We start from the raw sequence: 22,274 nt of genomic DNA, 5'->3' as shown, positions 1-22,274 counted from the left end.
AGAGCGGCTGCTTGCTAGCCCATATATAAAATATAGAGTAACTTCTTCAATTACTGTTGGACATTTATGTTATTTCCTATGTGGGTTTTTCTTTTGGGGGTTTTGTTTTTATTTTAAGTAATGCAGGAAGAGCTTTCTTCAAGCAATAAGTTTTTCATACATCTGTCATTATTTCTTGCTGCTCAAAGGGGATGAGTTCAAGGCTTTTCGATATGGGTGGCCAAAGGGTTATCTAGAAAGGCTGTGCCAGGTTTTCTGCTTGGCCATGGCTGGCATTCCCCACATCAGTGCAAGGCTGGATCTCACCACTCGAACATGTTTGGCTGTCAGGGGTACCCAGGGCTAACCTCACATGAGCCACTCCATATTTCTGTGGAGTATTGTGGTTTTCTGTTTAAAAACAATTCTAGGGTTTCCTTTTTTCAGTCAAGTGGAAAAACAAAAGTTGCTTGGACAAGTGCCTTGGTTATTAGGTGGGCTGGAGATTCAGCACTTTTTTCTTTCTTTTTTTTTTTCCCCCAGCCACTGTAGCTCTGATTAAGACTGCCGCCTGATTGTTCTGGTCTGCACGGCCGGCAGCCCGAGAGTGGGCCAGTCGAGCGTGTTCAACCTGAGGCTCACGTTGAGAACTGAATTCCCAAATATTAAGTGTCAGAAGCAAGCTCTCTGCTATTTATTCCCCTGGCCTGTTCCTGGAAGATCATTATTTTTCATCAGAATCGACAAGGAGGAGGAACAAAATTGCAATCAATAAAAGCTTCTTTGAAAAAGGCACATGTTCCATGATAAAATGATTTCAGCAGCTATGAGACTTTTCTATTCTGGTCACAGAGGCCAGGAAAAGGAGAAACTCGAGGAGGCTGGAACATGTACTCAGTGATGCTAAACTGGTGATGAGAGGGTAGGGGGAAGCATTCTTGAAAGAAGAGCCCAGTGGAGGGAGGGGAACAGATGCAAATGGGGTCCCGTCATTAGAAAAACATCTAATGTAGAGGTTCTCAAAGCAGGATCCCGGAACAGGCATCAGCATCACCTGGGAACACTTACGAAATGCATATTCTCTGCACCGCCCCCCCCTCCAGACCTACTAAACCAAAAACTCTGTGTGTGGAGGGGACAGTAATCTGTGATTTCACAAGCCTTCCAGGCAATGCTGATGCAGAGGCAGGTTTGGGAAGGCTGTTTTAAGAACCGCTTGGTTCCCAACCCATAAACCGAGATGTAGACCCACAGCCCCAGCACCGGATTGTCATCAGAGGTCGAACCATACCTTGCTTTGCAGACAAGACTCCAGTTAGCGCACTGCTGCTAGATTTACTCTGGCCTTTTGAGTTTTTCCGTCTCTCGAGAGCATTCTAAAGCAGCATTGGGAGAAAATACAAATCTCTATCAAAAAAGCCAAACAATAGAAAAATACCTCCTTATAGTAGATGCATCCTCCCATCTGGCATGCAAGAACCCTGGCAAACTCCAGATGCGGACCCAACTTTTAAAATTCTGAGTCCCTGCCAAAGAGTTATGAAATGTATGGATCTGGTAAAGAGGTGTTTTTTTTTTTTTTTTTTAAGTTGGTGCCCAGCAGAATGACAGTAATTACCTTCTCCTATATATAAAAGGCACTCCGTGCATATTTGTTAAATTAAATCAAATCTGAAGCAAGAATTCCATCTAATGTGTGAAGTCACCAGTTATGGAAACCCCTTCTGAATAGACATGAGATGGAGAACAGGTTTATTTCCATATACCAATGCCAAAAGATCATTATTAGTATTTGGAAGGCTTCCGTGGCTGGGCTGGAAGAAGACATGGTCAAAGAATGACATCGGTCACGGACACAAGATTAGGAAGTGTGAATGTGAACCAGAGTGCCATTCTGACAACAGACCCCTACGTTAAAATTGAGATGCACTGTCTAGCCAATGCTTAGCACGTAGAAGAACCGAATAAAGGCTGTTAAATGAATGCATACACACATTTTTTTAAATGTATGTATTAATTATACAACTTTAAAAGCTGTATTCTTCTTTGGCTCCATGCGTATATATAGACTGACGTAAAGTGTGGCCCCCACCGCATGGAAGAGGACGAGCAGTGTAGAGACTTCTGAGGAAAAAAGCTAACGTCAAAAGCCAGGAAAACGAGAAGGTTCTCCCAAGCATCGAGACTGCTGTAAAACTTCACCCTCAGGAAGAGAAATCAATCTATTTTCAAAGCAGAGAAGCCCAGGAGACGTTTCTAATTATAACGCTCACAACGAACATCTGCAGAAATAGATATTATCAAGCTAATGGTGCCGGAATTAGTCTAAACAACAGTGGGAGAATTTAAACATTCTGTCCTTTTAGTGTGACGTGAACATTGTCTCTCGGATCGTGATTTCCCAATCTCTGTTTCTTTCTCGCTCAGAAACCATTTTCTTAGGGATGATTATGCGACAAACAGCGTCTGATGGCAGCGTATTGCACAGAAAAGCTGGGGAAGACAAAGCTAATTCGACGTGCACCGAGGCCGTAACGTGGCCGTGTCCAGATTCGGGCGGTCTCTGTGTGCCCTGTCCCAGTAATGGCAACAGAAGGGACTCTTACAAGAGCTGTTTCTGTTGTGTTTGTCGTTTGGGGTATAGTTCTTCCTGGTTACCTCAGTTAAAGCTCTAATGCTGTCTGGGAGGGCAGGCAAGTACTCAAACGTCTTTGGCACATAAAAGGGAATTAAAATAGAATGGCATTTAGATGCGCGATAATGAATCATCACTAGTGTCACCATGACTTTCTACCTTGTACTTGGCAATGTTTGATTTCAAGAGGTTGACCTCTTCATGAAGTTGCTTTAGTCTCTCTTGAAGGTACCTAGAAAAGAAAACATTCAACTAGGGAGTGTTTGGGGACAAGATAAAAAAAATACACTCAAGTAGGAGAGGGGGGAAAAAAAAGAAAAGGACACATCCCAAGAGCCATCTTTTACATATGATGCCTTCTCACCACCAAAAGGAGGAGAAAAATGCATCTTTGTGACCTCTTCTTAAATGGATGCGATCAAGGTCAAATATGCCCAAATCACAGAAACCCCACTTTAGAACAGCCTTCTGCAGAGATCCCCTACGGGATATGAACACAGTTTCCACATAATTCTCATTAAGATGATTCCACTGGGAAGGCAGGCAGGAAGAGGCGACACAAGACATAACATGAAGTTAGACACACACACGCACACGCACAAACACACACGCGCACACACACGCGCGCGCACTGAAACTTGCCTCGGGGAAGAGAAACAGCTACGGGAATTTCTCAATTTATTTTCTTATTCGTTTCCCCCTCCTTGATAGCAATACCGAGCAGCTCTTGCTGGCTCCCTACCCCTCCTGCCCAACTGGGGAGTGGGGAGGGCAGGGGGAGAGAGAGGAGAGAGAGAAGGGGGTTCGTATGTAGGCATATAGGTATGTGGTGCTTCCTTTCTGACTTTCAGAACTCATCCACGACCCTGACGTCACCATTTTAGCGCTGAGACTTCCCTTCCATTGTAAGGCAATTCCCTCAAACGTCCCTGGGGCTGCAGATGGCCCCCAGAGCACCCGCGGGGGCACGGCCACTTGCCTGTTCTCCATGCAGAGGGCATCCACGTCGATGAGACGGTTCTCGTGCCCGCCCAGGATACGGTTTAGCTCCTGGTTGAGCCTCTCCACTTTGTCCTGGTAGGAAGACCGCTCCTCTTTCACATCCTGAAGCTCATCCACAGAGGCCTGTAGGTCATGCTCCAGAGACTCAATCTGAAACCAATAAAAGCTTAAGGGAAGGGACAGACTTCCTGCCCGACACTCATGATGTCTCAGATAGGATGAGGGCCACCTGGAAGCAGAACCCACCCCCTCCCAGCGGCAGCTCGCCCCCAAGCCGGAGGCTCCGAGAGGGCAAATCCAGACGCTGAGAAGGGCAGCCGGTGTCTTACACACGCATACTTTTTCAAGCTTCTCGAGACGCAGAAATCTTGTCCTGTTCTTCGAAACCAATGAGCAAAAGAAGGAAGGGAAGTCTAGGCTCTCTTCCTCGTTCCCTAAATAGGGCTCTGTACCCTTTGAGATTCTACCTGAAAAGCATCGCTCGGCATTTCAGGAAACTTGCAGATTAAGGTCAGGGGGTCACGTTTTGTCCCTGTCTATACTGAGTGTGTGTGTGTGTGTGGGGGGGGGTGCGTTTCTTTCGTTCAGAACAATGGCATCCAAAGTAGGAGGGCACACGTGCAGGAAGCCCGGACCCCAAGAGGGAGGCTTGGAACTCGCAGAGCACAGAGGAAGTAAAAGCACGCATTACACCCTCTTCCGCCTCTGACTAGCATCCCAGGCACGTCACCCTCTCTGAGGAACAGGGGACAGAGTCCGACCGTACAAACACATCCCCCACTCGTAACAGATGTTAGCAATAACCTGCTCCTTGGCTCTCTCCAGCTGCTGAACCAAGTCTTCACGCTCATGAGCTGCGAAGTGTCGCACGCCGATTTCTTCGTCTCCGAGCCTCTGTTTGGCAATTGTCATTCTCAAGAGCTGCATTTTCCATTGGTAGCAAAGGAAAGGAGAGAGAGAGAGAGGGAGGGAGAGAGAGAGAATGGGTGTATGTGTGTTAAAATGAATAGATCCAAACAAATACTCAAGCATATTGGGCAGAAAATTTTGGAAGGTAAGACTTTTCAAGATATACTAAGGAAGGGCACAAGACAAAGAAACTTCTTGACAGTATCATGAATTTAAAAAACCAAATATAATATATATTATACTTTGTACACACATGCATGTGCATGCATATACAGTATAAGTCTAACAGGAACACAGTCCTGGGCATTTGAAGGTGAATGTCCTTTACAGCACTGCCACAGTGAGGAAAAAACTCTGGGTCAGAGATCAAAGATTAAAAAATGGTAACACAAGGTTAAGAAGGGTCTGGTGAGTCGGGCATACTCCCACGCGCTGAACACTGAGGCTACATCATCAAGGGCCTTAAGAATGTCCCCACTGGGGCGCCTGGGTGGCGCAGTCGGTTAAGCGTCCGACTTCGGCTCAGGTCACGATCTTGCGGTCCGTGAGTTCGAGCCCCGCGTCAGGCTCTGGGCTGATGGCTCAGAGCCTGGAGCCTGCTTCCGATTCTGTGTCTCCCTCTCTCTCTGCCCCTCCCCCCTTCATGCTCTGTCTCTCTCTGTCTCAAAAATAAATAAACGTTAAAAAAAATTTTTTTTTAAATAAAAAAAAAAAAAGAATGCCCCCACTAATGACCCAGTAACCCTGCTTCTGAAAACCTGGGCTGACAGCAATCCCAGACATGCAACTAGCTTTAGGAAAAGAGAAAAAGTAGATGGCACTGTCCTTCACAGAAAGAGCTAAAAAATGAGAAACAGAGTCTAACAAGAGTGGAATGGCTAGCGATCAATCAATGGGCTAGTTTGCAGCTGTTTGACACAAGGGTGATGAACTGTGTAATAACGCAGAACATGCTTATGATAGCATGCTAAGCGGGGAACCAAAAGCAGACGACTAACTTCCATTTGCAGCATAATTGAAATTACACTAAGAACCCAGGCACAAAAGAAAAAATGACCAAATACATCAACATTTTTAAATGTGCACATTTAGGTAATGGTGAAGCTTGCATGGTCTCTGTTTGGATCTCTGTTGTCTAACTTTTCAAGTAAGCACACACAACTTTCGTAACAGGCTTTTCTTTAAAAATCCCTATAGATAAAATTCCAGTCTTCAAAATGTCTCTTTCCAAAGGGTCCCTGGAGAATCTAGAGCTGCCCCAGGCTCTGGAACCTAGCTCTACGCACAGCCGCAAACCTTCTGGTAGAGCCGCGATGGGAACTGTGACCCCAGGATGATCCCACGGTGCCAGAACATCCCTTAGGTGCCTATCTCAGTGCCAAACAGGTTGCCATTAGAGTGAATTTTTCAAGTTAGGCACTTCTTCCCGATGCTTCTTCTAAAAAGGTTGTAAGCCTGCCTCCCCCACCTCCCTGTAGGGTGTGAGTGGATGGGCTTCGTAGATGGATGAGATCCTGGAGACAGGTTTTCACAACCCAGCCATTAGGGTCTGCTTGGGGCATGCTCTTCCTTGTTCCAGCATGGATCTTAAGGGCTTCACTGCTGGTAAAGAAATGGATTTTCAAGTCTCTAAAGGATTTGGGGGCAGGTGAGAGATAGAAAGTTAAAAGCCAAGGTAGAATATTAACAAGACTGAAACAAGATATACCAGCAGTGAACGCTGAAAGTAATGATGCCCAAAGAAAAGCAAAGAGCATTTTCTTTTTTGTTTTTAATGTCTATTTATTTTTCAGAGAGAGAACATAAGCAGGGGAGGGGCAGAGAGAGAGGGAGACAGAGAATCCAAAGCAGGCTCTGCACTGTCAGTGCAAAGCCCAGCATGGGGCTTCAACCCATGAACCATGAGATCATGACCTGAGCCGAAGTCGGACGCTGAATCCACTGAGCCACCCAGGTGCCCCGCAAAGAGCATTTTCAGGTGACATCTATTTGGGGTCCTTATTTGAAAACCACTCAATTGAATGTGACAGACATTAATTGTGCACCTACTACGAGCCAAAGCATCACTGATACTGAGCAGACAACGTTCCAGGAAGTCTGCACACAGAGCCGGCGGAGGACGTATGGCACGTAGGTATCCAGATGGCTGTGCTTAATGGAACCCGCTTCCGGTTGATCCTCATTACTGGAGGATTCTGTGTTTGTGAATTTGCCTACTGCCAATGTGTTTGCAATCTCAAAATCAACATGCATGGTGCTTTTGCATCACGGGCAGACATGTGCAGAGAAGTACAGAGGTGCAAAAAGTGTGAATCATCCAACAGGCGCATTCCCAGTTGAGGTAGAACAAGGCAACGCGTGTTGCCTTATTTCAGTTCTGGTACCGTGAATAAATACCCCTTTCGTGGTCTATTTAGTGCCATGACTGTTCATCCTTTCGTGTTTTTTGTTGGTGTTTTGCTACGTAAAATACCTAGTGCTGAAGTGCTATCTAGTGTTCCCAGATAGGCTGTGAGGTGCCTTACAGAGAATACGTGTCGGGCATGAGTTACAGCACGACAGGCCCTGAGTTCAATGTCACAGAACCAACACTATAAATTAAATAAGGTGGCTTTAACCAGAATCACACATAAAGCAAAGTTATGTGTTAATTGATAAAAACGTTGTGGCCAGAGGCTCCAAGGAACCTGGTCTTGGGCTTCTCCTGGGAGCGATGGGTCAGTATTTGCTAATTCACTGTTCGTAGAGAATTTAGAGAGCAGAACTACAGCAAATAATGAGAATCGTCTGTATTAGGGGAAGCAGGAGTTTATGGCAGAACTGGTCAATTCAGCTGAAAGCTGACACGTGAAACCATCTTTTACATCACACAGCTTCTCGGTTCAGGACTTTCGGAACCCCAAGAGGGCATACAGAAAGACAAACAGCTAACCAAATGAGAAACATTTCTCGGAGCAAAGGGTCTAGGAGCAAGAAGGCTTGTGCCTTTTTTTGGCACGAGGCAACAGGCGGCCTTTGACCCGGCTTTGAACGGAGGGCACTTCTCTTGATCTGTGAAAAGCCAGACTGACAGCCTGAACTTTAAGTAATAAAACACTACGGTGGTTTTCCATTCGCAGTACGCTTCACTGAACACCTAATTTAGAATCACGCAATTATGTTTGCTTAATGCCAATTAATTATTAAACATGTTTATTGAGGTCTGACAGCCATATAAGAGAGTCATCTTTTATATGCCGGATGCCTGTTAAGCCTCAATAAATATGTTAACAATCATTTGGTGTTTAATATGCATACAATATTGTCTATTAAATTGCAGGGCTGGACTGGTTGAAACATTTGTTTTTTTTTTTTTTAAAGTGAGGTCCAAACTGGTAATCGCTGGATCATTAGTTGGTCTGAAACTCAAGTGCAAGCAGCCCAAGTGCAAGTCAAGTCAAGTGCAAGTCAAGTCAAGTGCAAGGGGCCAAGGAGGGGGTTGCGACAGGGATGCCGAAGGCAGAGTTCACCCGCCTTCCAGGGCACCAGCCTCGCAGGCTCTGGAGCCTGTCTTGGTTGGGGTCTGTGTCCTGGCTCCACAGTCTGCTAGCTGTGCAACCTTGGCCCATGCCGGGACTTCCCTGGGCTGCAGTATCTTGCACTGAAACAACACAAGGGTAATGGTATAGCTTCCTTGGAGGGTTGCTGTAAGCATGCAGTGAGAAGGAATGGGGTTGCTCTAAGTGAACATTTCACTTAGGGGCTCAAGCATACGTGCTTGGCGAAAAGATGAGGGAAAGAAAAAAAAAGAGGAGGAAGAGAGGATGAGAGAGAGAGAAAGTTTTTTAAGTTGGGTGACTACCCACTTCCTGTGTTCAATGCCCCAGACAGAGGGGTGTGGGGGCGTGGCTGGTAACACATTCAGGCACGATCGCATTGTTCATACGAACGCATCATGCCGTGTTCGGGAACATAAATGCCATGTGCCCTGAACTTGATGGACAATTTCAGGGACCATCGCAGGGGGGATGGGAGGGGACCTGTGGCTAGACACAAGTTTTTGCCGCTCACATGCTGACTTCAGAACGTAATCCTAAGAGAAGATGGGTTTCTCTGTGATCCTTAGCACAGCCCCCGGAACAACATAAGTGTGCAAGAAGTGTTAGCTGCTATGACGATTATTGTTACGAGTGTCATCATTGTCGTCCTCCACGTGAGTTTCCCCCCACACTCGCCCGCTGGGGAAGTCCAATCTTTCCTTCAAACTGGAGGAAGCAGGGCTCCAGGGCCAACCTTATCTGCAGACTGCAGGCGATGATGTTGATTTCCCACCTTGGAAATGGCTATTGCTACAACTGCTCCGGGCACTTAATTCCCCCAAACAGGGCGGGCAAAACTCTGCGGCCAGCCTCCCTGCGCCAGCCCCAGAAGTGGATCATTGCCCCGCGAGGCACTTGCCTGCCACCAATGGATGTATTCATTTGCTGATTTAGATGGAAATAAATGTTTATGAATGAATTACGGGTGTGAGTCGTCAGCTTATGGATGAGGAACGGCTGCAGCTGGGATGTGGCTGGGGGACGCGGCCACAAAACCATGCGGCTAAATGACTCTTGGGTGCCCTTCCCCCACCCTACCCCCTGAGTCGATTCCTCTGCCGAGGCCCCCTGCAAACTCCGGTCCTCCTTCCCCCAGTTGGAATGACTCACTCCTTTCCACCATCTCTTCTCAGGCTTCTGCCGTCACGGCCCGACATATCCTGTCCTCACCTGGCTTCCACTTGCCCGAATCCGTTTTCCCCACAAGACAGGAAGAGGAAGCCAGAGGCAGGAGTGGCTGCTGTTCCCCGGGTGTCACCTGTTCAGACCCTGATGCTGCTATTGCCTGTCATGCATCCTGGGAAAGTCACCCAGCCTTTGCTGGGCCCCAGGGGACATCCGTCCCTTTGAAAATGGGGATTGTCTTAGGGCACCCAGGCTGCTGTAACAGACTGCCATGCACTGGTGGCTTATAAGCAACAAACATTGATTTCTTGCGGTTCTAGAGATCACGAGTCCTAGATCAAGGTGATGGCAGGCTTGGTGTCTGCTTCCTGGTTCACAGAGGGCCATCTTCTTGCTGTGTCCTCATATGGTGGTGGCGAAGACAGAGCTGCTGGGGCCTCTTTTATAAGGACACTGATCCCAGGCATGAGGGCTCCACCCTCATGACCCAATAATGTTGCAAAGGCCCCACCTCCCAATACCATCCCGTTGGGGGTTATATTCTCAACACATACATTTAGGAGGGGGTGGGGACACAATATTCCACCCCTGACCCCTTAAAATTCACAGTCTTCTCACATACATAATACATTCATTCCATGTCAACAGCCCCCAAAGTCTTAACCCATTCTGGCATGAACTCTAAAGTCCAAAGCCTCCCTGAAATAGCGTCTAAATCAGATATGGGTGAGACTCTAGGTATGATTTGACCTGAGGTAAACTCCTCCAGCTCTGAACCCATGAAGCCAGACAAGCTATGTGCTTCCACCATACAAAGGAGGGACAGGCACAGGATAGACATCCCCATTCCAAAAAGGAGAACTAGGAAAGAAGAAAGAGGTGACAGGTCCCAGGTGTCCTAACAGAGCAAACAATGTTAAACCTTAAGGCTCAAGGATAATCCTCTCTGGCTTGATGCTCTGCCTTTGGACTCACTGGGATGGCAATGTCACTTCTGTGACCCCATGACTTGGCAGGACAGCCCCACAGTGGCTCTCTGCTGGCCTTGCAGTTCTGGGAGGCCCCATCCTCTATAACCAGGTGTAGGCTGCCGTGACCTCCAGGCCCATGCACACCAGGCAGACTTGGTGACCTCAGATGTGCCTTCATGGTCATTCTTCCACCGTCGTGAAAAACAGCACCTGGCTTCTGTCTGAGACGGTTGATCAGGACAAATCTCCTTATCAGATGGTCACCTGGCCACATGCTTGATGATTTTTTTTTTTTTTTTTTTTTTGCAATACAGAGAGCCTGAGGACTATCCATATCCTTAAGTTCTGGTTCCTTTTTGCTTGACAATTCCATCTTCAAATCATTTCTCTCTTCTTGTAATTGATAAGCAATCAGGAGCAACCAAGCCATGTCTCCAACACTTTGCTTAGAGATCTCCTCAGCTAAATATCAACTTTTATGGCTCGTAAGTTCTACCTTTCATAAAACAATGGATTCGAACACAGTTCAGCCAAGTTCTTGGCTACTTCATAACAAAGAAGGCCCTCCCCACCCCCACCCCCCCCAGTTTCCGATACATCATCCATGACCTTCACTGTCTACATTTCCACCGATATTCTGCTCAGGATTACTTCGGTATTCTCCAAGAAGATGTAGGCTTTCTCTGCAGCTCGCCTCTTTTCTTCCTGAGCCCTCAGCAGAATCGCCCGTGATGGTCCATTCACAGCAACGTAGGCTTTATCTAACACGCACCTTCGAACTCTCCCGGCCCTACCAATTACACAGTTCCAAATTCACTTCCACATTTCTAGGTATTTGTTATAGCAACATCCTACTTCTTGGTACCAATTCCTGCCTTGATCTGTTTGGGATGCTATAACAGGATGCCATCGTCTGGGTGGCTTCTGAACAACAGAAATGCATTTCTCATCGCTCTGGAGGCTAGGAAGTCCAAGCTCAAGGCTCTAGAGGATTTAGTTTCTGGTGGGAGCCTGCTTCCTCATTCACAGACAACCATCTTCTTGCTGTATCCACACGAGGCAGAAGAGGCAAAAGAGCTCTTTGGGGTCTATGTATATCAGCCTCTCCCAGTTAACCAGCACCCAACTTGAGCACCCAAAAACGTGCTAGAAGCTCTTCTTACGCATATCGTCAGTGGCTTTTCATTGCACTGGAATCAATGCCCAAGTTTTCAGCGGGGCTGATGAGGCACAACATGAGGACGGGAGCTGCTCCCATCTGCCTCCTGATTCCATCTCCAGCCACTTGCGTTTTCTCTGTTCTCTGGCCTGGCCGGCTTCCTTTCAATGCCTCAGACACACGGGCTTGTGCCTGCCTCTGGGCCTTTGCACATCCTCTTGGTCTGTCCAGAACCCACTTCTTTCAACTCTTTCAGGTCTCAGATCAAAGGTCACTCCCCTCTGTGAAGTCTTCTATGGATACCACTGCTGGAGCCGTTCACCCCTACATGGCTCTCCTTCACACCACCCTGCCCCACTGTCTTTATCGTACTTACCAGAAATGATCTCGGCAGTCTCTTGCGCCCTCCCTACCGTCAGCTCCACCCCAGCGGGAGCCTCCCTTATCACACGCAATGGAATACCCAGCACCCATAGCGGCGTCTGGCTTAACCGTAGGGGTCCTCGAATACTTCTTAAACACAGGAAGCCTCTCGTTCCATGCTTGTCACAACTCCAGGAGACAGACACTGTTGTGTCCTCTATGGGAGAGATTCCCCTGCCACCCAAGAGAGGCTGACACAGGCTGTCAAGTTGAGGAGTCCATGCTCGGTTTCCTGGGCTCCAGTGCTCCCTCTCCAAAGGTCTTAGTCTCCTAAGACTTACAGCAAACACACGTGCAGCTCTTCCCACACTCCAAGCCCCGGCCTAGGTGCTTACACACATGAACCCAGGTAATTCCAACAAGCACCCGGGGAGGTACTGTGATATCCCCATCTTCAGATAAGGTGAAGCGATCTGCCCACGTTGCCAACCTTGTAAACGGCAGGGCTGGGAGGTCGACCCTGGCTGGCAGTCTAGGGTTCTGGAGTTTACGCGGTGCTGGCTCTCTCCACGACAACTATGACAGCCGTTGCACAGCATTCCCCCGACGGAGCGAGTTCTGTGTTAACCGTTTGTGTAACTTTTCGTATGTGATTCTCCTAAGAGGTCCAATGGCCTCCCTGCCATGACTTTATCATCCCAAGCTTGTTCCTGCCTCGGGGTTCTGCACCTCGTCCCTCGGTTACCTGACCACCTCCCACCACACGCCCTTCAGCTTCAGGGCAAAGGGCACATGAACAGATATGCCTTCCCCGACCACCCGATATAAACGGTGCTCCCCCCCACAACCCGTCTGCCCGGGCTGCACTCCACAGTGCTCTGAGTAATTTTCTCCTGTAGCGCTAAAACACCCTCCGACATCTCATGCTGTGCTTCATCAAATATAAAACTCCATCAACGATGAAGACCCACCATGACGTGTCTCTAAAAAGAATAAAAATCGGCAATCGTAACAACATGATACCACTGACTGTAGGTCAGAGATGTTTAAATGTGAAAAACTGCATCTCCGGATCTGTGAAATACAATGTATTTATTTATTTGGTTACTGTTCATCTCCCCTTACTAGAGTGGAAGCCCTGTGAAGGCAGGGACTCACTATTTCCTGCCCTATCCAGAGAGCACGTGGTTGGGTCCTCAATAACGATGTGGTGAAACGATTTGAACCGAACCATCCGCTGTACTGCTGACATCTCCACTGTACCGATGAGAATAACCGTGACACAGAGAAGTCAAGCGACTGGCCCAAGATCACACAGTCAGGAAGCCCCCGAATCACCTTCGGACAGTTCGGTACACATTGACCGCGGAGCCACAATCTTTATAGGGTCCCACCGAGCAGTTTTAAGGCTGCTTCAATTTCTTGGTAGTTTAGTGTCGTTTGGATACGGTGGGCTGTAAAAGGAGATCGCTTTCAGAGCCTGCTCTCTACTAAAAAGTAACTACAAGCACATGGTCTATGGGATGACTGTTCAAAACCACCGGTCTCATGGGCCACCCAAGCTACACGCTTATATAAGGCAGCATGGACTCAAATACGGTCTCTGAGACCAAATGTGTCTAATTCATCTGACAGCAAAACATTAGGGAATCCTGAACATTAGGGAATCAGCTGCTGGCTGAACTGAGCGTTGCCTCTAGTTCACAATCAAGATCCCAGTTAGAGCAGGATACGCTGGGGCTGAAGCAGGTGAGGGGCTCTTATCCTTCATTTTAATTCTTTGTAATTAATTTCTATAATGCCCCAAGGTAAGAGCTTTTCATTAGTGTGCTCTCTTCATTTGGGTTTCCTACAGACTAGGACATCTCTCTGCTCCTCTGAAGCATAAAGAGGAACTGTTTACAAAGAGCTCTCTGATTCCTCACCCTGGACCATTACAAACAGCCACAGCTGAGCACTCATTTGTTGTTATCTTTTTTTTTTTTTTTGAAACAAAGTATACTTTAATTAGTCACCTGCATGCTCATTGGTCTGTCTTTATTGGCTCATGGCTTTGACTTAATTGGTTTGCGCTCCGAATCCATCCACAAGTCCCACGTCAATAGAGGTATGTTCACAGAAGGGCTCCATCGTTTTATGGTGCCAACGCCAGATAAAACAGAGGTGCTTAAAGACCGTCAGCTGGTGTAACATAAAGCTCATTATTAAGGGCAAAACCTCGTGTCTACGCAATATGACAAACAGCTACGTTTAAAGTGGCCAGCGGGGGCCCAGGAAATGTGGACGTGGAACACGGCTGGGAGCAGCTGTCCACCTGAACTTCCTTGCTTTTGAATACTTGCATTTTGTGACTGTTCTTCTGCACCCAAGTGCCAAAATCTGTAAAATGAAGAAAAATAAAAGCAAGGGGACAAGAAAACCAAGTTCTCAATGGGAACCTGAGTTCCTGTTCCTGGCACATTCTGTTAGGTGGTTACCCTGCAAGGGGCACACAAAATGCAAGGAAGCTTCCAGAAGCTCTGTACCAAAGCAGTCATGCTTGGTGCTGGCAAAGTCTGGGGTGGCCACACCAGTGCTGAGTTTGGGGGATCCATCCTGCAGGTGCCACGCCCTTTACCACAGTTTCCGTCTCTATTGGGAGGCACGTACCCGGTGCGCTGGAAACAGTTGATCAACAGAAAGAAAGACCTTGAGCTTCCTGGTGGCATACCTGCACAAAAAAACCGTAAGCCAATCTGGCCCCAGGTCATGCCAAAATACCAGCAACACTTAACCCTTTATGGAACACTTACTGGGTGCCACACCCTTACAAACACGTGCGCGCACGCACACACGTTAAATCTCATCGTCCTGCTTTCTTCCCAGCACTAACCACTGTCTGATGATCTGACGTATTTTATTTTCTTACCGTGTGTCTCCCCAACTAGAATATACGCTCTTTGAGAATGAGCACCTTGTCTTTCTTATTCCTGGATGTATCCACGGCTGCTAGAGCATTAAGCGGGATGTAGCCATTCCCCAACCATGCACTGATGAATACCTGATAAAACCTAACAACAAATCTAGGAGAGGTATGGTTACTCCCATTTTCCAGATGAGGCAACTGAGGCCAGGAGAGAAAGCCAACTTGCTCGCGCCCATAAAACAGTAACTGGTGGACCCAGAATATAAACCTGGGGCCTCCTGATTTCCAAAGTTGGACCCCTTGGACTGTTATTTCCTGACGCCACTTGACAGGGGCAAGGCTGCAGCTGGCCTCTCCAGGAGTGCCAATCTTTCCAACTCCCAGGTGAGTGCCTTCACTTCGGTGGCCTCCTTGTTTGTCATGGAAGTTGGCAAGGCACTATCAGCCCGGCTTCCTCTTTTAGAGAGCTGGTCTACCAGCTGACCTCTGGCTATCGGATCCAAATGCGCTCTGCTAGTTTTCTTGACTGCCTCTTACCACTCCTTAAATTTCTCGGAGAACCCCTTCTTCCTCCCGGTCCCCTCTGCCTGAATCCACTCTTTTCTTAGTGGCCAGAAGATTCGGAGCAGGCAGACCTCTGAGGTAAGAAGGAAAGCTACGGTTCTCTCTCAGCGGGCTGCTTTTTGAGACTGGAGGCCCCAGCCTCATCTGGGTCTTTCCTCATCATTGGTCCTTATGCCTCACAGACTGACTCACTGAGAGCCCAAGGCAATCTACCACCCATGAAAAGCTTTTCCCAGGGTGATCTGTAAAAGTGTGCGTCCTTGCTTCCCCACCTGCCTCCTCTTTCCTCATTAACCTTTCAGAACTAGAATTATCAGGGAAATGGAGGGTGTCCACTAGGCTTGCCTTTTCACACCTCTCTTCAAGCTCGGATGAGGGGTTTGCATCCCTCCAGGAGCCCCGAGAAATTCTTGGGCACAGTTCAGAGAGATGGCAGGTGGTATCTGATCATGGGACCCCCCCCCACCCTATCATGGAAACCCCCACCCTCTCCACCCCATGGGAGGGCTAAGCTGCTTATAAGCCAGGGTGGCAACAAATCTTTCAAGAGGCTGTTTGAAAATGCTTTATGGCACATAGGGTTACAAGGCTCTAGCTGAACAAATGGAAAAATTAGTCTACCTTAAAATATCCAAGGCAAGTAATTTCCTATCACCTTGTTTCTTAAATGTACTTAACATCTAGAATCTGGGCTTCCCAAAATACGGATAAGGGTCATCAGTTAAAATGGCAACTTGGAGATAAAAATCCTGTGCTTTAACAGTTGCTCATAAAATGATGCCATCGGCCCTTCTGTTTGGAACGAGGGGGCGGGGGGAGGAGTCAGGAGCCCAACAACAGCAGTTATTGAGTGTTCTTGATTTTGACAGGCTTGAGCCAACCTCTGAGCAGGAATCTCACCCTGAGCCCACCATGGCTCAGCCTCAGACCCTCTGCTCTCTCCACAAGGGCTTCCCAAGGTCTCACACCTGGGGTTTGGTTTGCTTTTGCTTTTACTTGGGTGAAGCGGTTTGCTTTTCTCCAAATTTCTAAACTATTCTCACCCCACACACAGAGTTACTGATGACGACCAGGGCTTGTTTTCTCAGTCTGCATATTTTCTTGTATGCTTTTTCCTTCTCATCTCCCTTTTCCTCTTCCTTGAACGTTTTTGCTCTCCTTTTCATTCCCTTCATTTGTTTTATTCCTTCACTCGTTCATTTATTCCACTCCATGTCTTCAATAAAGATTTATTAAATAATGTTCACGTATCAGGAACTAAGAGCGCCAATTCTTAGCAATACTGCAGTATACCAGTCAGGAATTCAGCCTGCAAAGAGCTTACTCTTGGGGGTGAGGGTGCCACACAAGTGTAAGCAGAGGGGAAAGAGCAGAGCAGTGTGGGCCCCTAAGAGTTGAAGAAGGCTCCATTTGACCTAAGACTTAAACGATGAGCAGGAGTTTGCGAGCAGAGTGAAAGGGAAGAGAGTCCCAGACAGAGCAAACAGCAGGTGCAAAGGCCCTGAGGCACAAGGCAGTATAGCTCAACAAAGGGGCTGAAATTAGTGCTGCTGAGCTGAAGCATGAGGTGACTAGTGGTGAGAGATGTGGCTGGAGAAATCAGTAGGGGCCAAACACAGGAGGGCCTAGCCCGCCATGGCAAGGAGGTTGGACTGGATTTGGAAGGCAATGGAAAGGTTGGAGCAGCCAGTGACATGATGAATTAGAAAAAAAATAAATGAAGGGCTAACCATTCTACACCGTGCACCTAGGAACAGGGGCCTCTGAGTTTCCCAAGATGCCTGGTGTCATTATCGAATGAGTAATCTGGCTTTCATGTTGACAACTGGGGGTGGGGGTGGGGGTGGGGGGAGGGTGGCTATGATTCACGGGGATCTGAAACAAATCAGCCCTATAACTTTAGATGCAAATGAGAATAAATGGAACCTCTGGGGCTCACTGAAGCTGCTGTTTTTTTTTGAGGAGGAGAGGCTGGATACTGAGACAGGGGGTCTGCTGAACATTATGACATCTTTCCTGTACCTTTTGGCAGGCGAATTACTTCATAGGCCATGAATATGAGTCACTAGATGCCAAACCTTGAGCAAGAAAACAAAGTCTGATAAATGTGTCCAGCTGCTGGAATAAAGACCCAGAGCGCAGACAAATCACGAAGTTCAGACTGTGCCAATGCAAAAGGAGGCCCGGACCTGTGCTTAGTGGTGCACATGCATGCACATCCCCACGCCGAGTCCTGCACCTACTCACACCTGCATGCATACACAGTCACGTTCACACACACCCTCTTTTCCCTTGAAATACCAGTTGCAAACATCGATCCCTAAAATACCACGTGTCTAAAAGGTGACAGAATTAAAAGTGACCAAAACAAGAAGCAGAAGGTATATTTAGGAAAGTTGGGGGGGTGGGGGTAGCTACTGTAAGGGCGGGGGAAGGAAAGAAAGTATGAAAAAAAGATCAATCAGGAAGGGCTATACATCCAAAAATACCATCTTCAAAATGTTTTAGTATTCTGTGGATTTATTATGTCTCCAAAATTCCTGTAGTATTTTCATGGGTTTAAAGGAAACTCATAAACACATCTCATTTTATTCTCTAGAAAACCTTGTCCTCCTGTTACCACTTGAGGAAGTGACTAAGAAGGTCTGGCCCTTAATTATGGACCAAACACCTAGGTTACAGAACTTAAATCCTTTTAGCGGCGAATAAAGCCACACCAGAGGCCTGATTAGCTTGTCCAGTGTTAATTAGAACCCTTCTTTAGGCATTCTCTCCCACCCCCAATTTCATGACCCAGAATAGTAAAGCCTAATTTTTCAAATACATATGTTATATCCAAGAGGTTTCAAAAAACACTTAAAGGCAGGTTAAGTGGAGAAGACGCTACAGAGAAAGACTTCCCACTTGGCCCTCAGACTGAGCCTCTCAAGACAGCAGGAGCATAAAACCCTCTCTGTTTTGTTATGAAGAAGTCTCTGGAAAACTCAAGACACTTTGTGCATTTTTTTTTTTTTTTTTTTTTTTTATGAGCCAGCGTCTTTCAAAATGGCGCCTTCCAATAACCAACAGCTCCCAGAAACAGTGAATGCCACCACCATTTGTCAAGGAAATTTGGTAACATTTAAAAGGCATTTCCCAAGGAAGGACCTCCTCCCTGCCATGCACTTTTCTTGCGTGAAACTCCAGTGGCCATCTCTATCAGGAGAGCTGCTTCTGGCAAGGAGCTGAACATCAATCTATCGTGGCCAAACAGAAAATTATTTGGGGGGACAGAATTAAACTTTGATAGTTTCTCTTCCTTTCTCTCAATTGTACTTTTGTTCATAGCTTCAGCTGGGAGAGAGAGCGCACACATTCAGTTTGGAGTTTATGAGTTCATATTTTATAATTAACGTTGCCAACAGGGGAGTTTGATTAATACCACGCAGCGGATTTTGAGCAATGTTCCATACAAATTGCCAAATTTAGCAATAAAATAAATTGGTTATGTGAACATAATTAGTAGGATGACTACTTAAAATTCAAAACTGAATGTGAATAATTCCAAATCATCTGAGCCACAAATCCATTATTTGTATAGAAGGGGGAAAGTATAGCGTTTGGGGTTTTATTTTGCCCTCAACCGCAATGTTATTCACCACCAAGCTGAACATAATGAAACTTCTGTAATGGGTTGTGGCAATATTTTAGAGCAACCCAGAAGCACGCACATACGCGTGCGTGCACACACAAAGGCAATGTAATAAAGATAAGAAATGCTAAACTGTGAATTTTCATTGCAAATGTGAAAATCTATAACAAATTTTTCAGCAAATGCTGCATTACGTTTTTCTGATGTGCTCTACATAAACCTCTAGTGCACAATTACACGGCAGAGCTTTTTCCCTTTAAATATTCACGGTACCTTATTGTCACCCTGGACTTCTGCAAGCCTTTGCTGAAGTTCTTTAATTTCTTCTCCCAGATGTGTATTTCGGTCCTGAGAATCTCTCAGTAGCTGTGCAAGATTAGCCTGGAAATATCAACATATTATGAAATACATTCAGAAACACAGGAGTGGATAAAATGTGGGGCTCTGCGAGGCTCACTGAGGCTGGCGTCCAGGCCCAGCACAACCACACAAAGCCCATTAGAGTAAACGCATACACGAATGTAGCAAGTGTGCAAATCACGCCTCTACAGCTGCACGGAGGCAAACGACGTTGGCCGTGAACCTCGGTGCGGGGACGTGCTCGGTCTCCAGGAGAGCTTCACAGACAAGCAACGGGGGGAGTCTGTCACATTCGACTTTTTAGAAAACAATTTTAAGAGCTCTGCACTAAAAATCTTGCAATGGCCATAGAGGTCAGTTCTTCTTCTTTTTTTTTTTTTTTTTTTTAAATTTTTTTTTTTCAACGTTTATTTATTTTTGGGACAGAGAGAGACAGAGCATGAACGGGGGAGGGGCAGAGAGAGAGGGAGACACAGAAACGGAAACAGGCTCCAGGCTCTGAGCCATCAGCCCAGAGCCCGACGCGGGGCTCGAACTCACGGACCGCGAGATCGTGACCTGGCTGAAGTCGGACGCTTAACCGACTGCGCCACCCAGGCGCCCCATAGAGGTCAGTTCTAAATGTTGAGCCAACGATACAGGAAAAGCTTTATTTCCTTGTTTAGGTAGTTTTCTTCCCCTTCAAAGAGAACTGTGTTTAAAGAGCTTTTCTGTGCTACCTCAGAGTCTAGAATTTCAGTCACAAAATGAGGCAGCCAGAGAGGGGACGAGGGGTGAGCGACCACTGCCGGAATCGGGGCCCAGAGGCAATCCACCAGTCTCCTGGGCTGGTTTTCTCACCTCCTTATTCTCCTCTTCTAGTCCTGTAGTACCAGCATGAGGATGTCACCCCTTCCCTAGGATGTGTCTCCAGCTCAGACTCAAATCCCTCTGGCCCATGTGGATGGCTCTCCATTCACCAGCCTCCCGCTCTCAAGCCAGCTTCCTGTCACACCATCACTGCCTGCTTTCCCGGAGCACCTCTTACCGGGCCCACCCCCCTTTCACGGGTGGCCCGAACCTGGAGATGCCATCACGTGGCTGCTCGTCCTACAGCACGGTTTGTATTTTGCTGGTTGCAACTTGCTCGGATTCTCGCCTTGCTTATAGCTTCTTACCTAAGCTCAGCAAGGAGACCTCAGGCTATTTTGAACGAGAGATTTTGTTCTCCACTTCCTCAGCATCCAGGGAGGGCTCGTGTTCCAGCAAATGTTTTAAGTACTCACGATGAGTAAATGAATAAAGTAAGGAAGGAAAGAAGCAAGCAATGAGAACATGACTCCTGGAAAGGAATCACTCAGCAATAGTCGTACAGGGGCTTCTAAAGATTATCTAGAAGATTCCTTTCATATTATAGCTGATGAAACCCACATCCAGAGACATTAGGGGACTAGTACAACTGCAGTGGCCAAATCTCCAAAAAGCTCAGTGCTAATACTTTGGAGGGGCGTCTGGCTGGCTCAGTCAGTACCTGCAACTTGATCTCAGGGTCGGGAGTTCAAGACCCACATTGGGTATGGAGCCTACTTAAAAAAGAAAGAAAGTGGGGTGGGGGGAGAGAGAGAAAAGGGAAAAGGGAAAAGGGAAAAGGGAAAAGGGAAAGAAAGAAAGAAAGAAAGAAAGAAAGAAAGAAAGAAAGAAAGAAAGAAAGAAAAGAAAGAGAAAGGAAGAAAGGAAGAAAGAAAGAAAGAAAGAGAAAGAAAGAAAGAGGAAGGAAGGAAGGAAGGAAGGAAGGAAGGAAGGAAGGAAGGAAGGAAGGTTGCTTTAAAAAAAATGTTAATACTCTTGAGAATACTCAATTACATCAGGTACTTTTATAAAAAGGGAATGAAGGTGAGAGAATACGAAGATTAAGCCCTGGCTTGGCACACCCCTGAGCCCGCACTCTAGCTCATCTCCCATGTCCCATCTGTTGGGGTATCAGGTTGTCTCTACCCTCAGGGTCTCCCCCACTCCAATTCAGCTCCCACCAAGTTTCCCTCCTTGCTGTTCCCCAAGCATATCAGGCATGCTCTCATCCCTGCACTGTTGCTCTGTACTCTCTGATGGGCATGCTCTCCCTCCAGAACACCTCTTGGTTCCCTCCCTCTCTCACCTTCGTCAGGCCTTTGTTCAAAAGCCACCTGGACCACTCGATCTAACAGTGCAACCTGCCTGCCTCCACCCTGATCTTCCAAGCCCCTTCTCCTACACTAATTTTTTCATTCATAGCCCATGCTACCTTTTAACACACCACGTAATTTAGTTCATGGATTGTTGCTGACTACTTATTTCCTGCCTCTTTCTCCCTACAAAAATAGAAGTTCCATGAAGGGCAGGGAACTTGGTCCTCTCGATGGATCTACCCCAAGCACCTAGTAGGTGTTCCCTAAATATTTTCTAAATGAGAGACAATATGCTGAGTCTGGAGTTTGTGGTCTCAGCCTAGCGGGGAATTTGGAATAACAACAATACGTACCAACACTGAAGCCAGTGCTAAGCACAGAGTCCTACGTGAAAACTGGACTCATCCCCACTGGCTGGATTTAACCAAGTCCGTGTGACTCAACAACGCGATCTAATTTTCAACCGCATGTGTGCAAAGTTCGTATTTTATACTAACTGCATTCTGATTTCCCCAGCTCGCTGTTCTTACCAGGAAAATTAATTCCCATATTACAGGTAAAAAAGCAAAAAGACAAGAGATACTACGGCCAGTTGACTATTCTGGGAAATTTGTGGAAACCGGATGGATTAAGCTGAATCGCACCTTCTGCCACTTACCGGGCTGGGTGGCCGTGTGGGAATTCTTCAACCTCTGGGGTTTCCCTGTCTGTAAATGAGGCTAACCATACATGCTTCATGTGATCCCTAAGCTGAATAATGAACACAGGGCACCTACCACAGTGCTTGGTAAAGTAGGTGCTGGTTAAAGGGTGGTTAGCTCCCCTTGACTGCGCCTGTCCAGTGGCTCCAACTCAACCGCTGGGCGGACAGTTGGGTAGATGTGGCCGAATGCGACCTTGGATACAACTGGCTCCTTTGCGATCCTGCCCCTTCACTGTTCCCTGTTCG

At 47.1% G+C, this 22,274-nt stretch overlaps 1 protein-coding gene across 9 annotated transcripts in view; it reads right to left on the bottom strand.

Annotated features, from left to right (window-relative positions):
- Nucleotides 1-22,274, bottom strand: part of CCDC149 (coiled-coil domain containing 149) — a 96,380-nt gene that overhangs the window by 24,590 nt on the left and 49,516 nt on the right. For 7 of the 9 annotated variants that reach the window (XM_045474372.1, XM_045474373.1, XM_045474366.1 and 4 more), the window contains exons 4-8: nucleotides 19,095-19,202; nucleotides 4,421-4,537; nucleotides 3,594-3,766; nucleotides 2,774-2,846; nucleotides 1,271-1,355 (exon numbers count right to left, since the gene is read on the bottom strand). In XM_045474372.1, coding sequence (XP_045330328.1) covers nucleotides 1,271-1,355; nucleotides 2,774-2,846; nucleotides 3,594-3,766; nucleotides 4,421-4,537; nucleotides 19,095-19,202 — 556 coding nt within the window. The remainder of the gene's footprint in view (nucleotides 1-1,270; nucleotides 1,356-2,773; nucleotides 2,847-3,593; nucleotides 3,767-4,420; nucleotides 4,538-19,094; nucleotides 19,203-22,274) is intronic. The other 2 variants (XM_045474375.1, XM_045474369.1) reach the window with 1 other exon arrangement.

This window comes from Leopardus geoffroyi, chromosome B1 (genome assembly GCF_018350155.1).
Source record: "Leopardus geoffroyi isolate Oge1 chromosome B1, O.geoffroyi_Oge1_pat1.0, whole genome shotgun sequence".
Classification (NCBI taxonomy): domain Eukaryota; kingdom Metazoa; phylum Chordata; class Mammalia; order Carnivora; family Felidae; genus Leopardus; species Leopardus geoffroyi.
Note: the sequence above shows the minus strand (reverse complement) of the source record. Positions and strands in the feature narration are given on the sequence as shown.